Genomic DNA, 20,917 nt, shown 5'->3' on the forward strand with positions numbered 1-20,917 from the left:
CTTTACCTGCAAATTTATACTGTAGTGCCTTGCCACTAACCCTTTATTTTAAGTTTCCAAATTGTACAGCTCTAACTCCCCCCACACAATTCCTTTTATGACTGCATCTATATCCACCTTTGTTTGGTAGAATGCCAACACTTTAACACTCATTATCTGCTGGAGCATGCCTAGAAGCAAATAATAAACTGCTGTTAACTCAGCTGAAATAAAATGCCTTTGTTTCTGATGCTAAACACTGATGGGGGGGTAGATCAGACTACTCCAGACACAATGGCTATGTCAATAATTTTGCTTGTTTTCGAAAATTATTTTAAAATACTTGCCAGCAATTTTTAAACAATTTTTTTAAGCAAACTATTTTTGCTTAATTAGCCTTTTTAGGATATGCACAGATCTCAACATATTTTACGGCACTTTAACACTCTTGGCAAGTTTGATTCATGTTACTGGTAGCCCTTTTCTGAATCGTTTATTTGTAAAGACTATTAGTCAGCCCTTCTATGAATCGAGGATTACTGGCTGTTGGTATTAAATTAGAAATGAAAGGGTCTGTTTCCAACATTATACACAACGTTTTCCATGCTTTAATAATATTATATATGGCTGACGTTTTCTTAGGCCTAGATTTAGAGTTTGGCGGTAGCCGTGAAAACCAGCGTTAGAGGCTCCTAACGCTGGTTTTAGGCTACCGCCGGTATTTGGAGTCACTCAAAATAGGGTCTAACGCTCACTTTTCAGCCGCGACTTTTCCATACCGCAGATCCCCTTACGTCAATTGCGTATCCTATCTTTTCAATGGGATCTTCCTAACTCCGGTATTTAGAGTCGTTTCTGAAGTGAGCGTTAGAGCTCTAACGACAAAACTCCAGCCGCAGAAAAAAAGCAGGAGTTAAGAGCTTTCTGGGCTAACGCCGGTTCATAAAGCTCTTAACTACTGTACCCTAAAGTACACTAACACCCATAAACTACCTATGTACCCCTAAACTGAGGTCCCCCCACATCGCCGCAACTCGATTACATTTTTTTAACCCCTAATCTGCCGACCGCCACCTACGTTATACTTATGTACCCCTAATCTGCTGCCCCTAACACCGCCGACCCCTGTATTATATTTATTAACCCCTAACCTGCCCCACACAACGTCGCCGCCAGCTACTTACAATAATTAACCCCTAATCTGCCGACCGCAAAGCGCCGCCACCTACGTTATCCTTATGTACCCCTAATCTGCTTCCCCTAACACCGCCGACCCCTATATTATATTTATTAACCCCTAATCTGCCCCCCTCAACGTCGCCGACACCTGCCTACACTTATTAACCCCTAATCTGCCGAGCGGACCTGAGCGCTACTATAATAAAGTTATTAACCCCTAATCCGCCTCACTAACCCTATCATAAATAGTATTAACCCCTAATCTGCCCTCCCTAACATCGCCGACACCTAACTTCAATTATTAACCCCTAATCTGACGACCGGAGCTCACCGCTACTATAATAAATGGATTAACCCCTAAAGCTAAGTCTAACCCTAACACTAACACCCCCCTAACTTAAATATAATTTACATCTAACGAAATTAATTAACTATTATTAAATAAATTATTCCTATTTAAAGCTAAATACTTACCTGTAAAATAAACCCTAATATAGCTACAATATAAATTATAATTATATTGTAGCTATTTTAGGATTAATATTTATTTTACAGGCAACTTTGTAATTATTTTAACCAGGTACAATAGCTATTAAATAGTTAAGAACTATTTAATAGTTACCTAGTTAAAATAATAACAAAATTACCTGTAAAATAAATCCTAACCTAAGTTATAATTAAACCTAACACTACCCTATCAATAAATTAATTAAATAAAATACCTACAATTACCTACAATTAACCTAACACTACACTATCAATAAATAAATTAAATACAATTCCTACAAATAACTACAATTACATAAACTAACTAAAGTACAAAAAATAAAAAAGAACTAAGTTACAAAAAATAAAAAAATATTTACAAACATAAGAAAAATATTACAACAATTTTAAACTAATTACACCTACTCTAAGCCCCCTAATAAAATAACAAAGACCCCCAAAATAAAAAAAATGCCCTACCCTATTCTAAATTAATAGAGTTAAAAGCTCTTTTACCTTACCAGCCCTGAACAGGGCCCTTTGCGGGGCATGCCCCAAGAAAATCAGCTCTTTTGCCTGTAAAAAAAAACATACAATACCCCCCCCCCAATATTTACAACCCACCACCCACATACCCCTAATCTAACCCAAACCCCCCTTAAATAAACCTAACACTAAGCCCCTGAAGATCTTCCTACCTTGTCTTCACCTCAACAGGTATCACCGATCCGTCCTGGCATCCGGTGCTGAAGAGGTCCAGAAGAGGCTCCAAAGTCTTCCTCCTATCCGGCAAGAAGAGGACATCCGGACCGGCAAACATCTTCATCCAAGCGGCATCTTCGATCTTCTTCCATCCGGTGCGGAGTGGGTCCATCTTGAAGCAGCCGACGCGGATCCATCCTCTTCTTCCGGCGTCTCCCGACGAATGACGGTTCCTTTAAGGGACGTCATCCAAGATGGCGTCCCTCGAATTCCGATTGGCTGATAGGATTCTATCAGCCAATCGGAATTAAGGTAGGAATATTCTGATTGGCTGATGGAATCAGCCAATCAGAATCAAGTTCAATCCGATTGGCTGATCCAATCAGCCAATCAGATTGAGCTTGCATTCTATTGGCTGTTCCGATCAGCCAATAGAATGCAAGCTCAATCTGATTGGCTGTTCCGATCAGCCAATAGAATGCGAGCTCAATCTGATTGGCTGATTGGATCAGCCAATCGGATTGAACTTGATTCTGATTGGCTGATTCCATCAGCCAATCAGAATATTCCTACCTTAATTCAGATTGGCTGATAGAATCCTATCAGCCAATCGGAATTCGAGGGACGCCATCTTGGATGACGTCCCTTAAAGGAACCGTCATTCGTCGGGAGACGCCGGAAGAAGAGGATGGATCCGCGTCGGCTGCTTCAAGATGGACCCGCTCCGCACCGGATGGAAGAAGATCGAAGATGCCGCTTGGATGAAGATGTTTGCCGGTCCGGATGTCCTCTTCTTGCCAGATAGGAGGAAGACTTTGGAGCCTCTTCTGGACCTCTTCAGCACCGGATGCCAGGACGGATCGGTGATACCTGTTGAGGTGAAGACAAGGTAGGAAGATCTTCAGGGGCTTAGTGTTAGGTTTATTTAAGGGGGGTTTGGGTTAGATTAGGGGTATGTGGGTGGTGGGTTGTAATGTTGGGGGGGGGGTATTGTATGTTTTTTTTACAGGCAAAAGAGCTGATTTTCTTGGGGCATGCCCCGCAAAGGGCCCTGTTCAGGGCTGGTAAGGTAAAAGAGCTTTTAACTCTATTAATTTAGAATAGGGTAGGGCATTTTTTTATTTTGGGGGTCTTTGTTATTTTATTAAGGGGCTTAGAGTAGGTGTAATTAGTTTAAAATTGTCTTAATATTTTTCTTATGTTTGTAAATATTTTTTTATTTTTTGTAACTTAGTTCTTTTTTATTTTTTGTACTTTAGTTAGTTTATGTAATTGTAGTTATTTGTAGGAATTGTATTTAATTTATTTATTGATAGTGTAGTGTTAGGTTAATTGTAGGTAATTGTAGGTATTTTAATTAATTAATTTATTGATAGGGTAGTGTTAGGTTTAATTATAACTTAGGTTAGGATTTATTTTACAGGTAATTTTGTTATTATTTTAACTAGGTAACTATTAAATAGTTCTTAACTATTTAATAGCTATTGTACCTGGTTAAAATAATTACAAAGTTGCCTGTAAAATAAATATTAATCCTAAAATAGCTACAATATAATTATAATTTATATTGTAGCTATATTAGGGTTTATTTTACAGGTAAGTATTTAGCTTTAAATAGGAATAATTTATTTAATAATAGTTAATTAATTTCGTTAGATGTAAATTATATTTAAGTTAGGGGGGTGTTAGTGTTAGGGTTAGACTTAGCTTTAGGGGTTAATCCATTTATTATAGTAGCGGTGAGCTCCGGTCGTCAGATTAGGGGTTAATAATTGAAGTTAGGTGTCGGCTATGTTAGGGAGGGCAGATTAGGGGTTAATACTATTTATGATAGGGTTAGTGAGGCGGATTAGGGGTTAATAACTTTATTATAGTAGCGCTCAGGTCCGCTCGGCAGATTAGGGGTTAATAAGTGTAGGCAGGTGTCGGCGACGTTGAGGGGGGCAGATTAGGGGTTAATAAATATAATATAGGGGTCGGCGGTGTTAGGGGCAGCAGATTAGGGGTACATAAGGATAACGTAGGTGGCGGCGCTTTGCGGTCGGCAGATTAGGGGTTAATTATTGTAAGTAGCTGGCGGCGACGTTGTGGGGGGCAGGTTAGGGGTTAATAAATATAATATAGGGGTCGGGGGTGTTAGGGGCAGCAGATTAGGGGTACATAGGGATAATGTAAGTTGCGGCGGTTTACGGAGCGGAAGATTAGGGGTTAATAATATAATGCAGGGGTCAGCGATAGCGGGGGCGGCAGATTAGGGGTTAATAAGTGTAAGGGTAGGGGTGTTTAGACTCGGGGTACATGTTAGAGTGTTAGGTGCAGACGTAGGAAGTGTTTCCCCATAGGAAACAATGGGGCTGCGTTAGGAGCTGAACGCGGCTTTTTTACAGGTGTTAGGTTTTTTTTCAGCTCTAACAGCCCCATTGTTTCCTATGGGAGAATCGTGCACAAGCACGTTTTTGAGGCTGGCCGCGTCCGTAAGCAACTCTGGTATCGAGAGTTGCATTTGCGGTAAAAATGCTCTACGCTCCTTTTTTGGAGCCTAACGCAGCATTTTTTTGGACTCTCGATACCAGAGTTAATTTTATGGTGCGGCCAGAAAAAAGCCCGCGTAGCGTTAACAACCCATCTACCGCCAAACTCCAAATCTAGGCCTTAATTTCTTAAGGAATATATTTATTAGGGCAGTAGATTAATGCCTGAAGAGAAAAGGGGTGGACTATTTTCTTTTAAAATTCCAAGGCAGCTATATAACCTTTGTCTGTTAACAAGTCTATTGTAACCTTTCCTATGCAAATAGTATTATATGTCTATAGTGTGAAAGAACCAGACTACCAAAATCTTTTAATCTATTAATTTCTCCAAAGCCATTCGTCTTCTACTTGTCCTACATAGAAAGAGACTAAAATAGTTATTGAATTGCCTTATATCCTTTTTTTGTCAACATTAAAGGGATGTTCTGCATTAAATATAATAAGTAATTTAAGTAGTATAATCATTTTAATAAGATTAACTTTAGCCGTTAGAGAGCGAGTTAATTGAGACCAGTTACTTAGTTCATGTTTTATTTTAGTAATCATGGTTGTGTAATTTTTCCTATACCAGCATTTAGGATCTCCACTAATATTTATACCCAAATAGAAAATATATCCCTGCACTTCTTTGAATGGGGCACTCAATTTATTATTAGTTGAATTACTAATCCATAAGATTACCGATTTGGATGTATTTACTTGATATCCAAAAAAAGGATCCAAGGACTCAAACTATCTCTAAAAAAGAGGATTTTTTTTACTCAAGTTTCTAATAAATAATAACAAATCATCAGCATATAATAATTAGATTCTCATATCCCCTAATGGTATTCCTTGTAATTTAGTCCTGAGATATATTGCAAGAGTTCAATAGCCAGGTTAAACAAAAGAGGGGAAGCTGGGAGGCAGCAGAATTACTGAACTAGGTAGGCCACTCCCAAAATACCCCTCCAAGGAAGTACAACCACGTGCCTAGAGTCCCTTAGACACAGCAACCAGCAGTTCCCTAAGGATTTGACATTAGCAGATAATAATCATTACAGAGCAGGAAGAACAGGAGCAGGAAGGGCAGCAGCAGCCACAGGCAGCAGAGTTACTGAACTAGGTTAACCTATGATTACAGTACATAAACTTCAAAAATGCATCCCCACGGTAGAAGGAGTACAAACATGTGGCCAGAGTCCCTTGGACACATTGGCCAGCAGTTCCCTAAAGATTAGGCATTGATGGGTGATGTCCACCACAGAGTAGTAAAGGAAGGAGAGGCAGCAGCAGGTAGCAGAGTTACTGAACTAGGTAAGCCTCTCATTACAGAATATAAACCTTAAAAAAACTTTTTCAGGGGCAAACGCATGTCTAAAGTCACTTGGACACAGTAGCCAGCAGTTGCCTAAAGATTAGACATTGACGAATGATGTCAGGAAGGGCAAGAGCAGGAGAGGTAGCAGCAGCAGGCAACAGAGTTACTGAACTAGGTAGGCCACTAATTAAAGTACATTAACCTCAATAATACCCCTCTTAGTAGAAGAAAAGTAAAACAAGTGCCTAGAATCTCTTGGACACAGCAGCCAGCAGCTGTTAAGGATTAGGCACTGACGGATGATGACTACCACAGAGCATGAAGGGCAGAAGCAGGAGAGTCAACAGTAGGCAGCTTAGTTACTGAACTATGTAGGTCTCTGATTACAGTATTCAAGCCTCCAAAATATACCTGCAAGGAAGTAGGAGTGTAAGGGTACTTACCTTTTCCAGGTCGGGAAGACTGGGTCTCAGCGAATGCCAAGGGTGATGCTCTCCTCCTCGGCGTCCCACGTGAATGGACACCGAGATCTGTCTGTAAAACAGCTGCAGCTCTCTAGTTTTCAAGGGCTCTCCCCCTGATTATAGGAACTCCCACCAGGAGGACTCAGGTGTAGGAGTTCCTATAAAAGCTCACCCAGCCCATCACTCTGGGCTATTACTTACCTTGTTCATGTGTCTAAAGCATACTTACTTGGTTCCTCTGTATGCTCACCTTGCTCCTGTAACCAAGCATACTTACCAGATACCTGTGTATGCTCAACTTGCTTCTGAAAACCAAAGCATATTTACCTGATACCTGTGAATGCTCACCTTGCTCCTTAAAACCAAAGCATACTTACTCGAAACCTGTTTATGCTCTCCTTGCTCCTGTAACCAAAGAATACTTACCTGATACTATTAGATGTTCACCTTGCTTTTGAGACATGCATACTTACCTTGCACCCACATATGCTCACTTGGATCCTGAAAGTCAAACAGAATAACTTGCTATTGCTGTATCTGCTGTACCTATTTGGTATCCTGCAACAGTCTCACCAACAGTACCCGCTGGGTGTCCTGTGCCTGCTAAGAAACCTCCAGTGACAGCCTTCTGCAAACCAGCCGTATCTGCTGTACCTATCTGGTATCCCATTACAGTCTCACCAACAGTACCCACTGGGTATCCTGTGACTGCTGAGCAACCTGTGTCTACCATACCAGTGACAGCCTTCCTCAAACCAACTGTGCCTGCTGTATCTATTTGGTATTCTGTGTTAAAGTGATTGTAAAGTTTAATGAATAAGTGCACGGTATCTAAAAATACTCTTAAAAACAGGGGCACTTTAATAAAACTTTACAAGGACGCTTCTTTTTAAAAAAACTTACCTTTGCTTTTTTGAAAGCAGACCGGGGATCCTCCGCCCGCATCTTCTGCTGTAGTTAGCAGATCGATGACTAATCCGGCTTCGTCCAATCGTTGCATACCCCATGAGCTGGACGCCAAATGAATGATGTCCACCATAGAGGCAGCAGCAGGTAGCAGAGTTACTGAGCTAGGTAGGCCTCTGATTACACTACATAGACCTTAAAAATACATCTCCAAGAGAAGAGGAGGACAAACACATGCCTATTTTTTCCTTTTTGCTGGAAGCAATCTAGTGAAGGGTTGCTGTTGCGAGATCAACCATAACTGTAGGATATCCTGACGGGGATCCCTTGGTACAGCCTGCTGGTTTGCTGTTCAAATACCAGCCCGCCCCTACAGGCACAAGAGAGTGCCTTTACGTTTGTGAGTATCCTGTATCTCATCTCACTTGGATATTGTCTGTTTTGATTGATCCACACATGTGGCGCCTCTGTTTCTGTTTTCCTTGCAGTTAACCTCTTTCTGAAGATACACCATCGTTTGGGTGAAGACCGAGAGCTGCCTTCTATTTCTATTTTTTGGACTCATTTGGACTTCAGTTGGGATTTTTTCCCATTTCACCATTTGATACGTCTGTATTCTCATATATATTTTAACCCTTTTTTATATTTTATATTTTATATATATTATAGACATTTTATACCAGAAATGCTTGTGCAATGTTAAATGCCGACAGCATATGCTGTCGGCATTTAGCGATTTCTGGCGGACATGATTCGCTACATTTGTTAAATCGTTCCCTATGTCTTAAACTTTCTCACAGTTCTTGTGAAATGCTGTATTTTATGCAAGCTGGTCTCACTGAATTATCTTGCCAGGTGTATGCAGGTGAAGTTTGCTCAAAATTCGCAATACACTTATTTAACTGACAGAAGCTGAAGTTGTCAGTTTTTAAGTTTTATTTTAAATAAAACAAATACAAAGTGCAATGTAATTTTAAAAACACACACACATACATATATAAAGTATGAGTCTAATTTGTTTGTTACAAAGAAACTGTAAAAGCATAATCAGAAATTGTAAAACCACAATCCTAAATACACTGCCGTATACAGAATCTATGTACATTAACCCCTTAATGACAACAGCACTTTTCCATTTTCTGTCCGTTTGGGACCAAGGCTATTTTTACATTTTTGCTGTGTTTGTGTTTAGCTGTAATTTTCCTCTTACTCATTTACTGTACCCACACATATTATATACTGTTTTTCTCACCATTAAATGGACTTTCAAACTTTACCATTATTTTCATCATATCTTATAATTTGCTATAAAAAAATATAAAATATGATGAAAAAATGGAAAAAAACACACTTTTTCTAACTTTGACCCAATGTTTACATGTTCTTTGTTTTTTTTTGCAAGTTATAGGGCAATAAATACAAGTAGCACTTTGCTATTTCCAAACCAATTTTTTTCAAAATTAGCGCTAGTTACATTGGAACAATGATATCTGTCAGGAATCCCTGAATATCCCTTGACATGTATATATATATTTTTTTTAAGACATCCCAAAGTATTGATCTAGACCCATTTTGGCATATTTCATGCCACCATTTCACCGCCAAATGCGATCAAATAAAAAATTTTTTTCACTTTTTCACAAATTTTTTCACAAATTTTAGGTTTCTCACTGAAATTATTTACAAACAACTTATACAATTATGGCATAAATGGTTGTAAATGCTTCTCTGGGATCCCCTTTGTTCATAATAGCAGACATATATGGCTTTGGCTTTGCTTTTTGGTAATTAGAAGGCTGCTAAATGCCACTGCGCACCACACGTGTATTATGCCCAGCAGTGAATGGGTTAATTAGGGAGCATGAAGGGAGCTTCTAGGGTTAATTTTAGCTTTAGTGTAGTGTAAAAGACAACTCCAAGTATTGATCTAGGCCCATTTTGGTATATTTCATGCCACCATTTCACCGCCAAATGCGATCAAATTAAAAAAACTTAAACTTTTTCACAATTTTTGGTTTCTCACTGAAATTATTTACAAACAGCTTGTGCAATTATGGCACAAATGGTTGTAAATGCTTCTCTGGGATCCCCTTTCTTCAGAAATAGCAGACATGTATGGCTTTGGCGTTGCTTTTTGGTAATTAGAAGGCCGCTAAATGCTGCTGCGCACCACACATGTATTATGCCCAGCAGTGAAGGGGTTAATTAGAGAGCTTGTAGGGAGTTTGTAGGGTTAATTTTAGTTTTAATGTAGTGTAGTAGACAACCCAAAGTATTGATCTAGGCCCATTTTGGTATATTTCATGCCACCATTTCACCGCCAAAAGCGATCAAATAAAAAAAATTGTTCACTTTTTCACAAACTTTAGGTTTCTCACTGAAATTATTTACAAACAGCTTGTGTAATTATGGCACAAATGGTTGTAAATGCTTCTCTGGGATCCCCTTTGTTCAGAAATAGCAGACATATATGGCTTTGGGGTTGCTTTTTGGTAATTAGAAGGCCACTAAATGCTGCTGCGCATCATACGTGTATTATGGCTAGCAGTGAAGGGGTTAATTAGGTAGTTTGTAGGGAGCTTGCAGGGTTAATTTTAGCTTTAGTGTAGAGATCAGACTCCCACCTGAAGCATCACACCCTCTGATCCCTCCCAAACAGCTCCCTTCCCTCCACCACCCCACAATTGTCCCCGCCATCTTAAGTACTGGCAGAAAGTCTGCCAGTACTAAAATAAAAGGAATCTTTGAATATTTTTTAAGCATATTTACATATGCTGCTATGTAGGATCCCCCCTTAGCCCCCAACCTCCCTGATCCCCCCCCAAAACAGTTCTCTAACCCTCCCCCTCTGCCAGTACCCAGTTTGCAAAAAAAATTTTTATTTTTTTATTTTTTTTATTACTTTTTTCTGTAGTGTAGCTGCCCCCCCACAAACCAACACCCCACCAGCCAAACCGATCTTGTTAGATCAAATCTAATCCCCCCCCTTTTTCCCAATTCTAACTATAATATTTCTGTAGTTTAGCGGTTCCCACCCGCTCCCTCCCCGTGCACGCGCCCGCCTTCCAGTGCACATGCGCGCTTCCATGTGCATCCCCGCCCACGATCCCGCCCCCCTCCACATCACAAGGGCCATCGATACCCGCCTCCCACACCGGCTCCCACCCACCAACAAACTTAGCCGTCGATGTCCGGTGCAGAGAGGGCCACAGAGTGGCTCTCTCTGCATCGGATGCCTAAACATGGTTATTGCAGGATGCCTCGATATCGAGGCATCACTGCAATAACCGGAAAGCAGCTGGAAGCGTGCAGGATTGCTTCCAGCTGCTTTCCAGACCGAGGACATGCAGGGTACGTCCTCAGGCGTTAACTGCCTTTTTTCGAGGACGTACCCTGCACGTCCTTGGTCGTTAAGGGGTTAAAATAAAAAATAGAAAGTCCAAAGTTTAAATGTTATAAAATTTAATCTGAATTATAAAGTAATATAAAAGCACAACATGTACCTTTAGCAGAACTTTCATGTCATGCAGTGCTATATTGCTATACAGAAATGTGGGGAATGCCCCTTGAAGAAGTTAAGTAAAATGTGCCTTTTTAGAATCTCACTAGGGATCTTGCAATGCTGGAGGATCATTTTATATCATCTCGTCTGTGTGGAAAAGTTTATATCATGAGGCCTTATGTCTGACACACATATACACACACACAAAATAAACTCACACAGACATATACACAGAAACATTTGGAAATACACACACACACAATAAACACACAGACATATACACAGAAACATTTGGAAATACACACACACACAATAAACACACAGACATATACACAGAAACATTTGGAAATACACACACACACACACAATAAACACACAGACATATACACAGAAACATTTGGAAATACACACACACACAATAAACACACAGACATATACACAGAAACATTTGGAAATACACACACACACAATAAACACACAGACATATACACAGAAACATTTGGAAATACACACACACACAATAAACACACAGACATATACACAGAAACATTTGGAAATACACACACACACAATAAACACACAGACATATACACAGAAACATTTGGAAATACACACACACACACAATAAACACACAGACATATACACAGAAACATTTGGAAATACACACACACACAATAAACACACAGATATATACACAGAAACATTTGGAAATACACACAAACACAATAAACACACAGACATATACACAGAAACATTTGGAAATACACACACACACACAATAAACACACAGACATATACACAGAAACATTTGGAAATACACACACACATAATAAACACACAGACATATACACAGAAACATTTGGAAATACACACACACACAAATACACACACACATCCATGCACAAATGCACATTTACACACACTCATATACTGCATATATGTATGGGTATTTGTCTGATTATGTGCATCTATGAGTCATTGGGGCCGATTTATCAAGGACTGAATGGCCTCCGATGCCCCTGTTTCCACAGGGAAACAGCAGTTTATGAAGCAGCGGTCTTAAGACTGCTGCTCCTTAACTGGTCCGCTGCCTCTGAGGCAGCGGATATCAATCCGCCCGATCCTATACGATCGGGTTGATTGACACCCCTTGCTAGCGGCCGATTGGCCACGAATCTGCAGGGGGTGGCATTGCACAAGCTGTTCACGAGAACTGCTTGTGCAATGTTGAATGCCAACAGCGTATGCTGTCGGCATTCAGCGATGTCTGCCAGACATTGGTAAATCGGCCTGTGTGTGTCTGTGTTTATGTATGTAAATATTTATGTAATTGTGTGTATGTATGAGTGACTGTGTATGTATGTGAGTATGAGTTTGTGTGTTTCATCATATTCATAATTCTATATTCAAGAGTTTATTCGGGAAAAACAAGATTGAGTTAAAATCAGATCATATCAAACAAATCTAATTAGATTCTATGAGGAGGTAAGCAAAACTATAGATAAATGTAAATCAATGGGTGTGGTTTACTTGGTTTTTGCAAAAGGCTTTTAAAACTGTGCCACATGGGAGATTATTGTACAAAATTAAGGGACTAGGAATAGCTGAAAATGTTACCTCATGGAAAAATAATTGGATAAGAGACAGGTGGTAGCAACTTGTAGAAAACGGATCATACTTAGATTTGACCAAATTAATCAGTGGAGTTCTCCAGGGCTCAGTACTGAGCCTTGTTCATTTTAATATTTCTATAAATAACTTGGAACAAGGATTAAATATTAACATCTATGTTTGTGCATATGATACAAAGCTGTGTAAGGTGAGTAGGTCAATGCAGGACATAACAGCTTTGCAAGGGGATTCCTACATTTTGGAAGTAAAACTATTCAGGCTACATATTATTTAAATGGGACTAGACTTAGCGGGAGTAAAAGTATTTAGGTGTACTTATAGAAAACAAGTTAAAAAGGAGTGTGCAATGTCAGGCAGCTACTTCTAAGGCTAACACGATGCATAGATGCAAGGGACGAAAGCATAATTCTATTGTTGTATAAATCCCTGGTAAAACCTCACCATAAAGGGACAGTCTAATCGTTGTTTCTCCCTGGGCCGTGACGTTTGTGAAAAGGGGCTGAATGCCCCGGTGGGGGGGGGGGGGCAATGATTAGTTGATTGCAGATGAGTCATCTGTCAATTAATCGCTGAATATGGCGAGTGGAGGAGGCTCTTATCCGTATAGCGTTTCATGTGAAATATCTCTGAAGATAAGTATATACTAAAGATTTCATGAATGAAATTCTCATTCACTTTTTAACTTCTATCGTTTGACTTTAGCTAATAGCGTTAACTTTTCATTCACTTTAACCCCTTAATGACCACAGCACTTTTCCATTTTCCGTCCGTTTGGGACCAAGGCTATTTTTACTTTTCTGCAGTGTTTGTGTTTAGCTGTAATTTTCCTCTTACTCATTTACTGTACCCACACATATTATATACCATTTTTCTCGCCATTAAATGGACTTTCTAAAGATACCATTATTTTCATCATATCTTATAATTTACTATAAAAAAAATTATAAAATATGAGGAAAAAATTGAAAAAAAACACACTTTTTCTAACTTTGACCCCCAAAATCTGTTACACATCTACAACCACCAAAAAACACCCATGCTAAATAGTTTCTAAATTTTGTCCTGAGTTTAGAAATACCCAATGTTTACATGTTCTTTGCTTTTTTTGCAAGTTATAGGGCAATAAATACAAGTAGCACTTTGCTATTTCCAAACCATTTCTTTTCAAAATTAGCGCTAGTTACATTAGAACACTAATATCTTTCAGGAATCTCTGAATAGCCATTGACATGTATATATTTTTTTTTAGTAGACATCCCAAAGTATTCATCTAGGACAATTTTGGTATATTTCATGCCACCATTTCACCGCCAATTGCGATTAAATACAAAAAATCGTTCACTTTTTTACTAATTTTTTCACAAACTTTTGGTTTCTCACTGAAATTATTTACAAACAGCTTGTGCAATTATGGCTTAAATGGTTGTAAATGCTTCTCTGGGATCCCCTTTGTTCAGAAATAGCAGACATATATGGCTTTGGCGTTGCTTTTTTAGTAATTAGAAGGCTGCTAAATGCCACTGCGCACTACACGTGTATTATGCCCAGCAGTGAAGGGGTTAATTATGGAGCATGTAGGGAGCTTTTAGGGATACTTTTAGCTTTAGTGTAGTGTAGTAGACAACCCCAAGTATTGATCTAGGCCAATTTTGGTATATTTCATGCCACCATTTCACCGCCAAATGCGATCAAATTAAAAAAAACATTAAATTTTTCACAATTTTAGGTTTCTCACTGAAATCATTTACAAACAGCTTGTGCAATTATGGCACAAATGGTTGTAAATGCTTCTCTGGGATCCCCTTTGTTCAGAAATATCAGACATATATGGCTTTGGCGTTGCTTTTTGGTAATTAGAAGGCTGCCAAATGCCGCTGCATTTCACACGTGTATTATGGCTAGCAGTGAAGGGGTTAATTATGTAGCTTGCAGGGTTAATTTTAGCTTTAGTGTAGAGCTCAGCCTCCCACCTGAAACATGAGACCCCCTGATCCCTCCCAAACAGCTCTCTTCCCTCCCCCACCCCACAATTGTCCCCGCCATCTTAAGTACTGGCAGAAACTCTGCCAGTACTAAAATAAAAGCTATACTTGGGCTTTTTTTTTTTTTGGCATATTTACATATGCTGCTGTGTAGGATCCCCCCTTAGTCCCCAACCTCACTGATCCCCCACCAAACAGCTCTCTAACCCTCCCCCTCTGCCTTAATGGGCGCCATCTTGGGTACTGGCAGGTGTCTGCCAGTACCCAGTTTAGTAACAAATGTGCTTTTTTTAAAAAAAAATTTCCCTTTTCTGTAGTGTAGCTTCCCCCCCCCCAAGACCATCCCCCCACCCCTTCCAGATCCCTTAGCTGTTTATTTGTAATATTTTAAACTTTTTATTTTCACTTTTCACAGCCTTATTTTTCCGTAGTGTAGCGGTTCCCTCCCGCTCCCGCCCCGTGCACGCGCCCGCCCTCCGCCCCCTGTGCACGCGCGCGCTCCCGTGCGCGCTCCCGACGGTTCCGCCCCCGATCCCGCCCCCCTTCTCTCCACTCGGCACATCGATGGCCGCCCACCCGCCTCCCAGAGTTGCTCCCACCCACCAACGATACCGGCCACCGATGTCCGGTGCAGAGAGGGCCACAGAGTGGCTCTCTCTGCATCGGATGGCCAAGGGGGGTTATTGCAGGATGCCTCCATATCGAGGCATCACTGCAATAACCGGAAAGCAGCTGGAAGCGAGCAGGATCGCTTCCAGCTGCTTTCCAGACCAAGGACGTACGCCACACGTCCTCGGTCATTAACTGAATTTTTTTTGAGGACGTGTGGCGTACGTCCTTGGTCATTAAGGGGTTAAAGGGACATAAAACCCAAATTTTCTCTTTCATGATTCAGATAGAGCACACAATTTTAAACAACTTTCCAATTTACTTATGTTATCAAATATTCTTAGTTTTCTTGTTATCCTTTGTTGAACAGCAAGGATGTAAGCTCAGAAGTGTGCACGTGTCTGTAGAACTATATGGCAGCAGTTTTGCAACAATGTTATACATTAGCATGAGCACTAGATGGCAGCACTATTTCCTGTCATGTATTGCTTCACTACCTACCTAAGTATCTCTTCAACAAAGAATATAATGAGAAGGAAGCAAATTTGATAATAGAAGTAAATTGGAAACTTATTTAAAATTGTATTCTGTATCTGAATAATGAAAGAAATATTTTGGGTTTAATGTCCCTTTAAGTACACTACAGAGATTTTTCTGAAATCCCACTGAAATATATTTACCTGGACTTCTATGCTGTGGCCATATGTAACTAATATTATTAAAAATACAACATTCTTAGATCTGTAGAATGCAATCAGGTTTCTGTCTAAAAAAACAAACAAACAAATTTGCAAATGTGTAGTACAGGAGAAACAGGCAAATTACATTATTTTCACTATGCTTTTTTTTTTGGGGGGGGGGGGCATTCATATTGAGTTTATGCAATTATAGTTAATAAATAATTAATGTATTTTTAAACCAATAATTATGAAGAAAATTCACAATTTTTTACAGCATATTAATTGTTTTTTCTTTGTTTCTAAACAGATGCGGGCGCATGTCAACTCAAAGTGGTTTATTTTTCGCAAAATTGTGGATAATATTCTTAACATTCTAATGCCTTCTACTTTTATTCCATTATATTCAATGGTAAGATGATTATTATGTATTTTTATAACATAATACAATTTCCACTACATTATAATAGTGTAACAATGCAGTTGCTTGATATTAGAAAATTGTCCTTTTAGCTCATAAGCTTATCAGTGTTTGTCTGAAGAAAAATTAGCTACCATTTTTAGTGTTATATTGAGATGGCTAGTTATCCTTTTTTCTCTACTCCTCTTTTTGCCTTAATATTAAGTGCATATGCTATAGAACTAAGAAAGAAAAAAAATAATAAAAATTGTATAGTATATCATATGTCATATCATAAGAGTATATAAATGAATTTCACAAGCATAGATGAGCAGCAGGATAGCAGCAAATATTCAAACCATATACAGGAAATATGTTCACACATAAAATAAATATAATGCTCAGTATAAGCAAGAATAAAATACAGGAGATGACTAAGGACTGTCCTTTCTTTTGGACACATGTCCATAAAATGAATATATATATATATACTGATGAGTTCTAATAAGAATGAAACAGGCTGTCTAGTAGTGATTTCTCTATTTGATGCATTCACCCCATTAGGGGACTGCTGTGTGTTAACACAGTATTTGAAGCAAATAGTTTGAGACGTTGCATATCTTACCCAGAATCATCTTGTGCATTGGTAACAATGTATATGGAGTTTTACTGGGTACAGGCAAGCGGGGATACTTGCCTAGATGTGCTAATTGCCTGTGCAATAATTTTGATATATATATATATATATATATATATATATATACTAGCTGTTGCCTGTGGCTCCGTTCGCGTGGATTTTGTGATTTGTAAAAAATAGCGAAAAATGCGACTACTCGCAACAAAGTGTGTCCACATGTGAGTGCCGTTCGGGTTGCACACTGGCTGACATGAGCTTCTTAAATTTTCGTTAATTCTCTGTGTTTCTTGTAATTTAAATACCAATTTTCGTGTCTATAACATCTTTGTTTTTTGAGATATAGGTATCCTCATAAATAAGCCCCCCCTTTTTGACCCCCCTTAAGTGGATTTTTGGGAAATGGTAAAACATATGTTTCTTTATTTTTCAAGGAGAATCTATATACCAATTGTCACGTCTGTAACATCTTTGTTTTTTGAGATATAGGTATCCTCATAAATCTGCCCCCCCCCCCCTTTTTGACCCCACTTAAGTAAAAATGGTAAAACACGTTTTTCTTTATTTTTCAAGGAGAATCTAAATACCAATTTTCACGTCTATAACATCATCGGTTTTTGAGATATAGGTATCCTCATAAATCACCCCCCCCCTCTTTTGATCCCCCTTAAATGGATTTTGGGGAAATGGTAAAACACATGTGTCTTTATTTTTCAAGGAGAATCTAAATACCAATTTTCAGGTCTGTAACATTGTCGTTTTTTTAGATATAGCTATCCTCATAAATCAGCCCCCCCCTTTTGAATCCCCCTTAAGTGGATTTTGGGGAAATGGTAAAACACGTGCTTCTTTATTTTTCAAGGAGAATCTAAATACCAATTTTGAAGTTTGTAACGTTGTCAGTTTTTGAGATATAGGTATCCTCATTAAAAAGTTCACCCCCCTTTTTTTACCCCCTTAGGGACGTAATTTCCAAAAATACTTCCGTAGTGGGTGCCTAAGTCATAAAAACAATGTACCTTCCAAATTTCACATTCCTAGGTTAAACGGTTTGAGCTGGGCGTTGATGAGTCAGTCAGTCAGGACTTCTTCTTGCAGGACAATTGCACTCTCTGTATTTAAACCACAGCAACTTTATTGTGTGACGTTTCGGAGCATTCACTATTTCCTGTCTGAGGAAGGAGTGAATGCTCCGAAACGTCACACAATAAAGTTGCTGTGGTTTAAATACAGAGAGTGCAATTGTTGGACTGTGTTTATTGAGATGTTTTGCACCCTGGTATTTGTCTCATGAGCGAGTGGGAGTGCGCTTCTTCACCTATTTTTATATATATATATATATATATATATATATATATATTCTATGGATTATTTAGATTTCTTTTACAATATGTATACATTTTTTAAAAAAATATAATTGTTTTAATATTTATATAATGCACCTTAAGATAATTCATTCTTAAAGGGCCATAATACCCAAATGTTTAAACACTTGAAAGTGATGCAGCATAGCTGTAAAAAGCTGACTAGAAAATATCACCTGAACATCTCTATGTAAAAAAACATAATTTATGCTTACCTGATAAATTCCTTTCTTCTGTTGTGTGATCAGTCCACGGGTCATCATTACTTCTGGGATATAACTCCTCCCCAACAGGAAATGCAAGAGGATTCACCCAGCAGAGCTGCATATAGCTCCTCCCCTCTACGTCAGTCCCAGTCATTCGACCAAGAATCAACGAGAAAGGAGTAACCAAGGGTGAAGTGGTGACTGGAGTATAATTTAAAAGATATTTACCTGCCTTAAAACAGGGCGGGCCGTGGACTGATCACACAACAGAAGAAAGGAAATTATCAGGTAAGCATAAATTATGTTTTCTTCTGTTATGTGTGATCAGTCCACGGGTCATCATTACTTCTGGGATACCAATACCAAAGCAAAAGTACACGGATGACGGGAGGGATAGGCAGGCTCATTATATAGAAGGAACCACTGCCTGAAGAACCTTTCTCCCAAAAATAGCCTCCGAAGAAGCAAAAGTGTCAAATTTGTAAAATTTGGAAAAAGTATGAAGCGAAGACCAAGTTGCAGCCTTGCAAATCTGTTCAACAGAGGCCTCATTCTTAAAGGCCCAAGTGGAAGCCACAGCTCTAGTGGAGTGAGCTGTAATTCTTTCAGGAGGCTGCTGACCAGCAGTCTCATAGGCTAAACGTATTATGCTACGAAGCCAAAAAGAGAGAGAGGTAGCAGAAGCTTTTTGACCTCTCCTCTGTCCAGAATAAACGACAAACAGGGAAGAAGTTTGGCGAAAATCTTTAGTTGCCTGCAAGTAGAACTTGAGGGCACGAACTACATCCAGATTGTGTAGAAGACGTTCCTTCTTTGAAGAAGGATTTGGACACAAGGATGGAACAACAATCTCTTGATTGATATTCCTGTTAGTGACCACCTTAGGTAAGAACCCAGGTTTAGTACGCAGAACTACCTTGTCTGAGTGAAAAATCAGATAAGGAGAATCACAATGTAAGGCTGATAACTCAGAGACTCTTCGAGCCGAGGAAATAGCCATTAAAAACAGAACTTTCCAAGATAACAATTTTATATCAATGGAATGAAGGGGTTCAAATGGAACACCCTGTAAAACGTTAAGAACTAAGTTTAAACTCCATGGCGGAGCAACAGCTTTAAACACAGGCTTGATCCTAGCTAAAGCCTGACAAAAAGCCTGGACGTCTGGATTTTCTGACAGACGCCTGTGTAACAAGATGGACAGAGCTGAAATCTGTCCCTTTAATGAACTAGCTGATAAACCCTTTTCTAACCCTTCTTGTAGAAAAGACAATATCCTAGAGATCCTAACCTTACTCCAGGAGTAATGTTTGGATTCGCACCAGTATAGATATTTACGCCATATTTTATGGTAAATCTTTCTGGTAACAGGCTTCCTAGCCTGTATCAGGGTATCAATAACCGACTCAGAAAAACCACGTTTTGATAAAATCAAACGTTCAATTTCCAAGCAGTCAGCTTCAGAGAAGTTAGATTTTGATGTTTGAATGGACCCTGTATCAGAAGGTCCTGTCTTAGAGGTAGAGACCAAGGCGGACAGGATGACATGTCCACTAGATCTGCATACCAAGTCCTGCGTGGCCATGCAGGCGCTATTAGAATCACTGATGCTCTCTCCTGCTTGATTTTGGCAATCAATCGAGGAAGCAGCGGAAAGGGTGGAAACACATAAGCCATCCCGAAGTTCCAAGGTGCTGTCAAAGCATCTATCAGAACCGCTCCCGGATCCCTGGATCTGGACCCGTAGCGAGGAAGTTTGGCGTTCTGGCGAGACGCCATGAGATCTATCTCTGGTTTGCCCCAACGTCGAAGTATTTGGGCAAAGACCTCCGGATGAAGTTCCCACTCCCCCGGATGAAAAGTCTGTCGACTCAAGAAATCCGCCTCCCAGTTCTCCACTCCCGGGATGTGGATTGCTGACAGGTGGCAAGAGTGAGACTCTGCCCAGCGAATTATCTTTGATACTTCCACCATTGCTAGGGAGCTTCTTGTCCCTCCCTGATGGTTGATGTAAGCTACAGTCGTGATGTTGTCCGACTGAAACCTGATGAACCCCCGAGTTGTTAATTGGGGCCAAGCTAGAAGGGCATTGAGAACTGCCCTCAATTCCAGAATGTTTATTGGAAGGAGACTCTCCTCCTGATTCCATAGTCCCTGAGCCTTCAGAGAATTCCAGACAGCGCCCCAACCTAGTAGGCTGGCGTCTGTTGTTACAATTGTCCAGTCTGGCCTGCTGAATGGCATCCCCCTGGACAGGTGTGGCCGATGAAGCCACCATAGAAGAGAATTTCTGGTCTCTTGATTCAGATTCAGAGTAGGGGACAAATCTGAGTAATCCCCATTCCACTGACTTAGCATGCATA

The 20,917-nt window shown here is 39.6% G+C and overlaps 1 protein-coding gene across 1 annotated transcript in view; it reads left to right on the forward strand.

Moving 5' to 3' along the window:
* KMO (kynurenine 3-monooxygenase) overlaps window positions 1–20,917 on the forward strand; it is a 387,978-nt gene that overhangs the window by 329,111 nt on the left and 37,950 nt on the right. Inside the window, exon 13 of the mRNA XM_053711153.1 lies at window positions 16,261–16,362. Coding sequence (XP_053567128.1) covers window positions 16,261–16,362 — 102 coding nt within the window. The remainder of the gene's footprint in view (window positions 1–16,260; window positions 16,363–20,917) is intronic.

This window comes from Bombina bombina, chromosome 4 (genome assembly GCF_027579735.1).
Source record: "Bombina bombina isolate aBomBom1 chromosome 4, aBomBom1.pri, whole genome shotgun sequence".
Taxonomy (NCBI): Eukaryota; Metazoa; Chordata; class Amphibia; order Anura; family Bombinatoridae; genus Bombina; species Bombina bombina.